At 40.5% G+C, this 12,406-nt stretch overlaps 1 protein-coding gene across 6 annotated transcripts in view; it reads left to right on the top strand.

Moving 5' to 3' along the window:
• The window catches only part of Cald1 (caldesmon 1), a 175,652-nt gene that overhangs the window by 146,101 nt on the left and 17,145 nt on the right, over window positions 1-12,406 (top strand). For all 6 annotated transcript variants that reach the window (XM_076832983.2, XM_076832963.2, XM_076833006.2 and 3 more), the window contains 3 exons: window positions 2,851-2,996; window positions 8,769-9,027; window positions 11,119-11,259. In XM_076832983.2, coding sequence (XP_076689098.1) covers window positions 2,851-2,996; window positions 8,769-9,027; window positions 11,119-11,259 — 546 coding nt within the window. The remainder of the gene's footprint in view (window positions 1-2,850; window positions 2,997-8,768; window positions 9,028-11,118; window positions 11,260-12,406) is intronic.

The raw sequence follows: 12,406 nt of genomic DNA, 5'->3' as shown, positions 1-12,406 counted from the left end.
GCTTCAACCTAGAAACAAAGTTTCTAGCAGTAGCAGACATCCAAACATCCGGGCCCACACTTCCCAATGTGCAGACAGATCCATCACCCAGGAATCTTGTTAAATGCAGAGTTGATTTAGGGGCTCTGGGGTGGAGTCTAAGCTCCCTGGAGGGACCATGTTGTCTTTGGACCAAACTTGCAGTACCAGGAGTCCAGAGGACATCCATGGGATAGAAAAGGTCTTGGGGCTTCTAAAACGAACAAAAACATATTAAACCTGAACTGAAAAATTCTAATTTGCCCTCAGCTCTTGGGGCTACTCTGGTATCAAATCATTCAAAGCAATATGTTATAATCCTTTTCCGCTTGCTCCTTAGATCTTTTGAGTATCTCTCTGGCACAAGGGCATGCCACTCAAATTCCCCAACCCTGCACACCCGTGTTTTATCCTACTAGTTGGATATCCCAAAGATTCAGAGTTTTGTCCACATGATCACATTTGGTCAGAGCCTTTCTTCCAAGGACACTAATGTTATCTGTGTATAAAGCACACTATCTGCTTCAGGACACTAGATGACCTAGCAATCCCTTCAGCCCAGAGGTTTTTCATGGTAACATTCCAACCTAGAAAATCTAATTATCTTACCAAGGGGCTCAGAATCCCCTGGGCTAATGCCACAACTGTCATAGAATCCAATTCATTGTATTCCTTAAAATAAGATTTATAGGATTTTTGGAGTTACTTTATTCATTTGGAAAATAATGTCCAAAATCAAATGATTATTATTACATTGAGAATGTTTCTTAAAAAGTTTTCTAAGGAGAATATAAGCATACATAATCTTTGCCAATAAAGGCAGAGCTTGAAAAAATGGAGGAAGGCCTTTTTCTTGTCTTCGATATCAATTGTTTCACAAATTTATTTTAAACACCTTTTTGGTCTTTAAATCTGATAAATATATTTTTAAAGAATGGAAATATTTCTCACTGAAAAATAGGAGAAATGAATTTAAAGAAATTTCTCCATAGTGCTCCACAAACCATGAGATTTGACTCACGGAGTATCCCTGAAGAGTACCCCTAAATTCTAAATCTGTTCCCCTAGATACTTTTGTTTGTTTGTTTATTTTTGGTACCAGGGATTGAACTCAGGGGCACTTGACCACTGAGTCACATCCCCAGCCCTATTTTGTATTTTATTTAGAGACAAGGTCTCATTGAGTTGCTTTGTGCCTCACTTTTGATGAGGCTGGCTTTGAGCTTGGAATCCTTTTGCCTCAGCCTCTGGAGCCGCTGGGATTGTAGGCGTGTCCCCTAGATACTTCTTAACCAGGGTCTAAGCTTTAGTCCCTGCTCTCTGGGGCTCTAACAATGGTAGGCCAGGATGAGAAAATGTTCTGCCTACTCCTGCCTGTTCAGTGAACACTGATTTATTGTTTGGCAAGGACAGCCACCAAACAGCCATCATCAAGTAGTGTCCTTCTCTTGCTGTAGCCTCTCATGACCAATCAAGAGCCAAGAGGAAAAAGATAGGGTGAAAGATTAGGAAGATCTCATACAACCCTCTCTTTTCATATACTGGGACCAGCATCCCAGAGCCTTGTTCAAGTAACACAATTAGGTCGATAGCAGCATTGGGACCCAAATCAGGTCCCTTGAATTGCACAGAAATCTCCCGAGAGTGCTCAACACCCCAGTTCCCTTCTTTGGCATTGCCAAGGGACATCCTATTACATCCCTCTTGGAGAAAGATTAAAGTCTTAGCTAATTAGGGCAATCTCATAGTGAATAGCCCACCCCTGGCAATTTAAGAAATCACACTCAAAGAAGATAATCCAACAAAGGACTGTTGAAATTCAGAGCAGGAAAAAAAAATGTACTCTGCTTTGCAAAACGAGTCTTTTAGGAGTAGATGTTCAGAGGGTGTTGAAGAATAGTTGGAAACAGGTGTGGGAGGCCAGGTGTGAACAGCAGAAGCACAAGTTCCCATGGTCTCCCCTTCCTCTGGAGGATTCGTTAAAGCGTTAGAGCTCTGTGACTCCTCACTTGTACAAAACAATAATGAACTTCACCTGGCTTCACGCTTTTAAGAATTTTAAGAATGAGTGAGGTGATGTAGCCAGCCGTAGTTTGAGTTCTTTTGCTCCCTACCCAATAAAAGCTACGTAAATTCAGTTTACTTTGAAATAATGTCTCCCACAACCATCACAAAACAAATTCCAGAGGACTAAATTTTTCTTAGCAACAGAAGTCAAGGTGAATCCTGAAATTATTCCCATTCCATCTCTAACTTTAGTGGTTTCCACAACTACAAACATGGTGTCATATGTCTCTTATGTCCTCACACTCAAGGTGGGTTCCTATGAGTTCCATTGGTACCCAGTTACTCATTACAAGGGTGGTGTTCTCCAGAATTGGCTTGGTAGGTCTTCTCTTCTTTTCTCCTCACCTGTGTCCTTGTCAAAGATTCACTGTCCATCCCAGAAGAAACCTGGCCAAGCAACCTGACCATTCTTCCATCAAAACTTCCCAGTGGGAACCACAGACAACTACTCTTACGTGGAGTTCCCAGAACTTAATGGTTTCCAAACAGCATATCCCCACTGGTCTCCAAAATAAAAACCCCAGTGAGATCAGGGATAATATTTACTTCCTTATGGTCAAGGTCTTTGCCTACAGGCTAAAAGACCACAGCTCAGTCTCCAAAAATGTCCTCTGACCTCAATTCTACCACACCATTCCCCAGGTGGTGGTTCTGCTTCTGAGTTTGCTGGCTTCCTAAAAATGTTGGGTCTTATTTGGTAATAACAACCAAAACCTAGTAAGATTCTCATTGTTATGTTTCTTCCTAATATGTACTTTTGGTTAGATCAAAGATGAGAAGATTAAAAAAGACAAAGAGCCCAAAGAAGAAGTTAAAAGTTTCTTGGATCGAAAGAAGGGATTTACAGAAGTGAAGTCACAGAATGGAGAATTCATGACCCACAAACTTAAACATACTGAGAATACTTTCAGGTAAGAGGTAGTGACTAAGTTAACAATGACTGTGTTCACGTGTGGGGGGAAAAAAACTCCGTCTCCCTGTCCTGTGCCTCCAGACAGAAACGTGCTAAACAGGCAACATTCTTTGGTTGCAAAGTCATTGACCATTGTCTTAGAGATACACAGTCAGCAGGTCTGTCTCTAGAGTCACCAATGGGAGACCAGCAGTCATTGCTCAACCAGGCTTAGTCTGCTTTTCCTTTTTTTTTTGCAAGGCAGATCATGATTGGCAACCATGTTCCTGTTCACTGACCTAAAATGCTCATGTGACATCAGTCTGTTAAAAAATATTGTGACCGGGGTTAATATCATGGGTCCATTCTCTCTGTGGTCTGGCCAACTTCATAAAAGACGCTTCTCAGTACCATTTTCAAGAATTCATTTTTTAAGGGTTTAAATGTAACATAAAGCTCAGATTGTTTTATAGACAAACACTTGGGAAACTAAGTCACATTGTCAAATCCCTGAATGTTCATTTGCTTTGGGAATCTCTAAGAGAGAGGACGAGGGCATGGAACTGCTGCTCCATTTCAAACAGTCTGGAAAAGTCTGGTATAGCTTCACGTTCCCTCTCCTCACACACTGCCTTCCTATCATATTGAAAATCCAGGCAATTGGATTATAGGACAGAACAGACCCGTATATGCAGGTGAATCCTCACTTCTTGGTACAGGTAAACACAGATCTGTCCATCAGTTTTGTAGAAGGACTCAGGTGCAGAGATTCTCTGCTGCATCACACACACATTCCTCCAATCACTTGTGCCAAATCCCAACTTCTGTTATATCCCTGGCTGCCAGGCCAGATGTGCTGCAAAAGAGTTTGGGGTTTCTACGGTGTGGATTTCCATGTGGCTGGTCTTTGGCAGCAGCCTACCTGTAGACCTTGCTTTTTTGAGCACTTCAATTAAGAAAATCACCAAGGAGGTATTATGTACAAGTTAGACTTGCTTCTTACATCAAAGTCTTTGTAACATTCAGACGGGTTAGACTACTAGCAATGGACATTCCAGGCTCAGCTAAGAGGCTAAGATGTGTAAACCTAAGTGCCCCCGGAACACTTTTTTTCTATTTAACAGTCTGAGTAGAAACCTCGTTACATTTATGAGCCTAGAATACTCAGAATAAAGGTATGCATAAGAGACCTAAAGACAACTAGGAGGGAAAACGAAAGATAAACTTTATGACACTACTTGGAACTGGGAAGGGAGTCAATGTGACAATTAAGTTATTGGAAATTCATAGAAAACCTACAAAGCAAGTTGATTCACGCTGGTAAACTGAATCCAAAAACTTGCTGCACTAGCTGTAGTTTTAATGGTTTAAAGTGCTACTGGAGTGTCAGACTCATGAAAAGCCATGACTATGACTTAATATCATTATATTTTTATAACTTGATTGTTTAAAATATGTTTTATAAGTTAAAGTTTTTTCTTAAGGGACCAGGTTTATTTTTGTCAAGAGAAACAATGTTCAAAAAAAAGCTGTCGCTAGAAAGAAGTTTGGTTAACCTTTAGCCAACTTGCCCAGGAGCTTCAGTCAAAGCCCAAATTAATAATTAGCATGCCTATTGTGTGGAGATCTAAAGAGCTGGATAATTCAAAGAGAAGAAAAGTCACAAGAGATGGCAACAAGCGTTAAGAATGCTTGAATGTAACTCAGACCTTAGATTTTCCTTCTTTGGGCAGACAAAAAAAAAAAAAAAAACAACTAAGGGAACAGATTGTCCTCATGTTATTCATTTTTGCTCATCTACCATCATCCACAAGCTTTCATGCCAGCTAGGAGGTGATGCTAACAGAAGCAGAGAAGCCTGGTTTTGCTCCACTTTGTATAAAATGAGAAGCAAGGAAGGTAGTAAAAGCTTCATCTCTCTTCGCTTAAATGAAAACAAGCTGTGTTCCCAGTGGCCAAAGGCCTCATGTTCATGCTGAGTTAAACCTAAAGAAGCCAAAGATAGGAGCGAGAACGTTATGAAAGACATTTCCATGCCAAGAGCCTACAGCACACATAGGTAGAGATGAAGTGGCCAAAGTCTTGCTCTTCTTTTGACCAGGGTTTGTTTTGGTTTTCTTTTTTTAAGGTGAGAATTAAAGTTTTTTTTCCCCTGATTATCAGTAGCATTTTTCCAGATATTTTTTACAGCACTCAAGATAGACACACATATGTACTAGAGACACACATATGTCTACATGTGAATATAATTATAAATATATGTTTTAAATGAGTCTTGCACCTCGTAGAACAATGTAGTATAGATAGCTTTCTATACCAAAAAGTATGAACCTACATTCATGGTGTTAGAGTTCACTGGATGAGGCATTATGATTTTACTTAATTAGTCCCCAATGATGGACCTTTTGATTGTCCAAAATGAAGACTGAGCGACACCTAGTGGTACTAAGAGACATTTCCATTAGGCACGTTGCCTGGTCCAGCCGCCCCCTGCACAGTAATATGGTTAGGAGAGAGTTTCTAAGCAAGGATGGAAAGACCGTAATGAACTGAGAGAGGCCTCGCAGGCCCGTGAATCTGTAAGACTCTGAAAGAGCAACGTTAAGTTTAAAAGACCCTCTAAACTTGTTTGAATTCAAAATAAAAGCTTATCTTTAACAGTCAAGAAACTAGAATAACATTTTTAAACTTTTTCACCTCGATCCATAGAAAAGAACAAATTTTGTAGCATGACCCACTATACACGTGAATATTTATAACTGAAACCAGTCTGTCAGGAAATGGTGCTTTTTCCCTCCATGCCATGTACTCTGATATTTTCTCTTCCATTTTTAAAATCCCAGTTACAAACTACTAAATTGATCTTTTGATCTGCAGACAGGAAAACATTCTGAGGCCATGATAGAGTCAGAAGTACCTCAGTGTTTAAAAACATGAGGTGCACAAAATAGGATCAGTATTGTATAATGTGTACCTTTAACCCATTTGCTTTATTTGTCCTCTTGCTCCATAGCTAGAAATACTGTGCCACTCTTTTTATTCTTTTTTATTTGTTCTTTTTAGATACATATGACAGCAGTGTGTATTTTGACATATTATACATACATTGAGAATAACTTATTCTAATTAGGATCCCATTCTTGTAGTTGTTCATGATGTGGAATTACACTGGCCGCATATTCATATATGAACACAGGAAAGTCATGTCTGATTCATTCTACTGTCTTTCCTATCCCCATCCCCTCTCCCTTCCCTTCATTTGTGCCACCCTTTACACAGAATAAATGATATTAGATAGTGGTGATTCTTTTGTTCCTTAGACAAAGCTATCAGAGATGGGCTACCTACGTCTAGATCTTCTTAATATTTGTTAATTAGTGTTTAAATAGCAGACATGCAACATCCTTGTCTTTCAATTAAGAGTACCTGTAACAAGGCCCTTCAAACTCACTGCTAAATTCTCCTAAATAAAGTCCCAAAAGGATCTAATCTCTGTGAATTTGGCTTTAGTGAAAACAGAGTGTTTCGGGGAAGTTCTCCTGTGAGTACTAACATGTGCCAAAGTCAGCAGTAGTCTAACTCTATTATAGATAGAAAATTTATTAAAGGAGCTCAGAGTCAGTAGTTGCCCATGATGTTGCTCCATCTTTTCCTGGGATCCATGTAAAAAGTTAAGAATGCTAGTTCTGGATTAAACTTTTACACAGGATTCAGGATAGCATTCTATCTTTAGCCTTCACATGTTTCCAGTTCTGTCATAAAATCCCTATGGGTCATCCTTAGTTCCAAAGGAAAATTCAAGTTTCAATTTCAGTCCCTACTTATAAAAAAAAAAAAGTCCTGTCCATCTTCTTCCTGTTTTATAAGCTGTGCTGTCTGATATAGCATTGTTTGACTCAGGTATGGAAGGTGGACTAGAAATTCTAGAGACGTTGAGATAGGACATATCACTCACAGACTGTCCCAAAGTGCCAAGTAAGAGGTAGAGGAGACGAATTTGTTCTATTTCAGCTGATTCATCATTTTATGACAGATCAAATTTAACCTCAGGTATAATTATAGTATAGTGAAAAATAGAGTGTAATTGGTAGAGAAACATTAGAATTCAGTCATGGCTTAATAAATTTTAGCTACCAAACCTTTGGGTGGGTAAATAATTTTCTCTTTCATCTATGATGCACTTATTCATAGATTAGGGATAATAAACCTAACCTGCCAACTTTCCATTTATTGTGACTGTTAAATAAGGTAACGAACAAGAAAAGGGTTTATAAATTTGTTATAAATGACATTTAAGAAACCACTCTAACCATTTCATATCAGAGCTAAATCCTGTTAAGGAATATTACAGTTCTATTGCGGTCAAAGAGGGTAGAAAATACACAAATTGAAGCCACAGAGAAATGTATGCCATTAAGAATTTTCTTGGAGCAGCTCTGTAAAAATAGACATGTAATTATATTTAGCTTAATCAAGAGACAATGGGTCAATTCATCTGCCAGAAAGCCGCTTCAGCATGCTCCAGGCAGAGCTGTACATAGGTGGATGTATTTGCTTCAGTGCCAACCCTGAGTTCAACCATTTTTTCCTGTCTCTGGTTCCTGAACTCTTCTGTCCTCTCTCTTGATCTGTGATTCCAGGCAGATCCAAGGTTACCGGTAATTTGTTTAAGCCACTCCTAAATTTCAAACTTATTCTAATAGTCATGGAGTACAGGCCTTCCTTTCTAGGGACAACTAATATTTACAACAGTGGATAAATTAACATTTAAATAGTAAATAATCCCATGGGACCCAAAGAGTAGCCCACTGAGGCAACAGAATCAATGTATTTCCCCATTTTTTTCATGCTATAGAATAGGTCATGTATTTTTTTTTTTGAGAGAGAGAGAGAGAATTTTTAATATTTATTTTTTAGTTTTCTGCGGACACAACATCTTTGTTTGTATGTGATGCTGAGGATCGAACCCAGGCCGCACGCATGCCAGGGGAGCGTGCACCGCTTGAGCCACATCCCTAGCCCTGGGTCGTGTATTTTTAATTGTAGTAAAAAAAATTTTGCCATTTTAGCCCCTGTTAAGTGTGCAATCTGATACTTAACATTAAGTATATTTTCAATATAGATCTCCAAAATTATTTCCTCTTGCTGAACCTAAACTCTACGCCCTTTAAACACCTCCTCTTTCCCCTTTCCTCCTAGTCCCAGGTAACCACTCTTTCTTTTTTCTATTTCTATTAATTTGCTTATTTTAGATCCTTTATAGAAGTAAAACCATATGGTATTTATAACTGGCATATTTCATTTCGCATAATGTCCTCAAGTTCATCCAGTTGAAAAGTGTATCAGAACTTTCTTTCCTTTTAAAGGCTGAATAATATTCCACCAAATAGATAGACCACATTTTGCTTCTCCATTGAGTTGCTTCCCTTTCTTGGCTCTTGTGAATAATGCTGCTCTGAGTAGGGATGTACCATCTCCAGTCCCTGCTGTCAGTTCCTCTGAATATATACATAGGGTCTCCTAGTTTTAATATTTTGAGGAACTCCTGTACTGTATTCCATAGCAACTGCACCACTTTACACTCCCACCAAGGAAGTCCAGGAGAAGTGGCGCATTAGGGGCTCTGGCTAAGCCCTCGCCGTTCCTGGCAGACCCCTCTACACTCTGGAGTGGGGATCCAGGGTCTAAAATGATGGGCGTGGAGATCTGGCCCGGGGTGCAGAGCCGGCAGACACCGCTCCTCCGCGGAGGCTGCAGGGCTGAAGCCTTAACCCCCCTCGGTCCCCTGCAGCCCCAGCCGCCCCGGAGCGCGGGCCGTCGGGGAAGCCGAGGGCGCCCCGCAGGTGGAAGCCGGCAAGAGGCTGGAGGAGCTCCGCCGCCGGCGCGGGGAGACCGAGAGCGAAGAGTTCGAAAAGCTCAAACAGAAGCAGCAGGAGGCGGCCTTGGAGCTGGAGGAGCTGAAGAAAAAGAGAGAGGAGCGAAGGAAGGTCCTGGAGGAGGAAGAGCAGAAGAGGAAGCAGGAGGAAGCCGACCGCAAGGCCAGAGAGGAGGTAGGAGGCGCCCAGCTGCCGCGGGTTCAAGTGCGCAGTCAGCCTCGCTGTGCGCAGGGCGTGGGCTCAAACCTGTAGACTGTGAGTTTAGCCAGTTCTCATAAGAACTCTATCATGTGGGTACCAATCCCCACTTTTCAGACCAGGAAACTGAGGCACAATTTTTGTAATTTTTCTCCAAGTCCCATGTGCCTTCTAATTAGCCCCTTGTCGTATATTGCTTCTCAATAAAGAACAGGGAGAAAACTGAGATGCAAACTAGGTACAAGAATTAAGTTACACGATAGTTGTTTCCTAATACTTGAAAAGTTTTTGTGGAGAAGATTTTTTAAAGTAGATTAGAAAATAGTAAATAGGCAGGGTCAGTATCTAGTCTGCTCGCTGCTGTGTACCCAGGACCCAGTACAGTGCCTGATACTACTACAAGAGCCCTGTCATTATGAACAGATGAATTTGTTCCATCCTTTACACAGAAATAACAGTTAAAGTTGCAATGAAGAAAACTTTAGCTCAGCATATGAAAAAAAAAAATGCTAACCCAGCTACAATTTATATTGTTACAGTTTACAAAATACATTCTTTCTTTTGATCCTGGGGTATGTTCCCATTTTATGAACAAAGAAATCAGGAACCAAAGAAATCACACCAATAGTTTGAGTGACTTCTTTGAAGATTCTTGACTGATAAGTGGTAGAATCAGTGGTAGCTGGGATCCTACTTTTTCAACTCTTAAGCCTAGAACTTTTTGAGATAATGATCTCTCATCCTTCAAAATATGCAGAAAATATGTCAATGACTTTCTGACATGAATTCTCTACGCATAGTTTTCCTAAACTATGTGAAAAGTTTGGATGGATCATCCCAAGGTCAACTTTGAATAAGTCAAGAAACTTTGACTGGAAAGTAATTGTGATGGTAGAGTTTTCTAATCAGACATACCTGAACTTGTATCCTAACTCTGCCACTTAACAAGCTGGGACCTTGGGAGAATTGCTAGACGACTCTGTTGTTTTATCTGTGAAATAATATCTACTTGGCAAGATTTTCCTGATGACTAAATAGATGACTAAATAGGGATTCATGAGACAGGTTGTAAACATCTGTAATTTCACCATTATCTTCACAGTGCCTGGCCCCAAATAGGAACCCAAAAAACGGTAGTTATCATTATTCTTACCATTATTACTATGTTGCTTAGAAGAGGAGAGTATCGGGAAAACAAAGGGAAATCATGACCTCTTAGAACTGGATTACACTTGGAGGGTTATTTTAGTCTAAAGTTCTACCAAAGCAAAGCACTGGATCCTTCTGTAACATCCTCTGCTAGATGGACATCAGTCTCTGCTTGAGAATGCAGTGATAATGATTTCATGGTTTGAAAACGACAAAAGACTGTCTAAATCCCTCAAGAAATCATTCACACAAGACAGGCAACTTGATCAGAGCTCTGAATTTTTTGCCTGATAAAGGACAGAACTGAGTGTTCTAGGCCAGGAATAGAGGCATAGAGGGGTTCATGAGTCAGGTTGTAAACATCTGTAATTTCACCACAAAGTCTCAATATGGACATCATTTCGGTTTTGTCAAACCATCTAAAATAATGTATAATCAATAACTAAACAGAGGGCTAAAATGTCAATGTATTCAGTTGAGACCAGGGGCAACCCTAAAACCATCTCTTGTGTGATTTGGTTAACATAGTACCATGGATTTATTAAATTTTTTGCATAAATGTTCCTGTTTTTAACAAATCTTCTAGGAAATAGATGGTTGTTGTACTTATACAGAAATGAAAAGTCAGTATTAAATGACTTACAGGATAGTAAGGCTGATGCATCCCATTAAGGGAATCGACCATACTGAGCATTAATCTCCGCATTTTAAGTAGCAGATGTTTAGTGTCTACTAGGAATTCTCTCTCTTTTTCAGATGAAGAAACTGAAACATATAGCAGATAAATAACATGGCAAAGGACACACAGTTGCTGGAGGGGGAGTCTGTTGCCTTGGCTGGTGTTCTTTCTCCCAGAACACTCTTCCCCTTCCCTGAAGCCGGCCCTGAAGTCCTTGTTATTTGTTCTTTCTTTCTTAGGAAGAGAAGAGGAGGCTAAAGGAGGAGATTGAGAGGCGAAGGGCAGAAGCTGCTGAGAAACGCCAGAAGATGCCGGAAGATGGCTTGTCAGACGACAAGAAGCCCTTCAAGTGCTTCACTCCTAAAGGCTCATCTCTCAAGGTATTTCTCTCCCCTACAAAACCTTCCTACAGTATTCCTCTTCCAACAGAAGCCTGGCTCTAGGCCCCCGTTTCATGGATCACGAAAGCCTTCCGCTGCTTTATTTCTCTCTTTCCATCCTCTGTTCAGGCTGCTGTAAGAGGAGGCCTTGGACTGGGTAATTTAGGAACAACAGAAATGTCTGGCTCGCAGTTCTGGAAACTGGCAAGTCCAAGTCATGGTGCCAGTAGATTCAGCAGCTGGCGAAGGCCTGGGCCTCCCAGGTGGCGACTTCTCATTGCCTTCTCACAGGGTGGAACAGATGGAGGGGCAGTGGTGCCCCCTCCATCTCTTATGAGCACTAATCCCATTCATGAGGGCTCATCCTCATGACCCGGCCACTTCCCTGCCTTGCAACACCAGCACACCGGGGATTAGAGCTCAACATATGAAATTTGGAGAATCTCGAACACAAACCCCGCCCCCCCCTTTTTCAACTATTTCATAGCTTCTCTTGTTTATAACATTTGGAAAGAAAAGAAAGAGGTGAGATTTGTATCTGTTGTTAATGTGGCACTTTGATATACATTAAGATGACATTTGATGATTCTCTCTCAATTTCATTGATCCATTCTCTGTGTACCTCATTGCTTTGAGCGATTGAAAATGGAACATTTAAACTTTATAAAATGGGGTTTTAGAGCATTTGAAGCTTGAAAAGGGCTTATGCTGCTTTGCACACTGGCTTCATCATCTTTAAAAGAAGGGCTACCAGAAATGGCACCTTTCACATTTCAGAGCTGTTATCATGGGAAGAGATGAAAAGCGACTTGGATAGGGTCCTTTGCCAGGACAAGTTTGGTCCTACTCTTGCCCTCCTGGAGCGGAGTTTCTGTGTGACAGAAGTGCTTCCTAGAGAAGGGAAGGAGCTGAGCCAGGGAGATGATGGAATGGTTGATGTAGGGAAAAGGACAGCAGACTCAGGAAAGCACTTTCTGTTGCTTATAATCAATGTCATGTATCTTTTGCTTTGAGGGTTAACATTTAATTGAGCAGCTAGCACAGTGCTTTGCATATTGAAGATACTAATAAATATTTGTTAAAGGAATAGATCAAAGAATGAATGAGTCAGGAGTAAAAATTTTACATTTTTATTCGATCCCCATTT

This window comes from Callospermophilus lateralis, chromosome 1, assembly GCF_048772815.1.
Source record: "Callospermophilus lateralis isolate mCalLat2 chromosome 1, mCalLat2.hap1, whole genome shotgun sequence".
Classification (NCBI taxonomy): domain Eukaryota; kingdom Metazoa; phylum Chordata; class Mammalia; order Rodentia; family Sciuridae; genus Callospermophilus; species Callospermophilus lateralis.
Note: the sequence above shows the minus strand (reverse complement) of the source record. Positions and strands in the feature narration are given on the sequence as shown.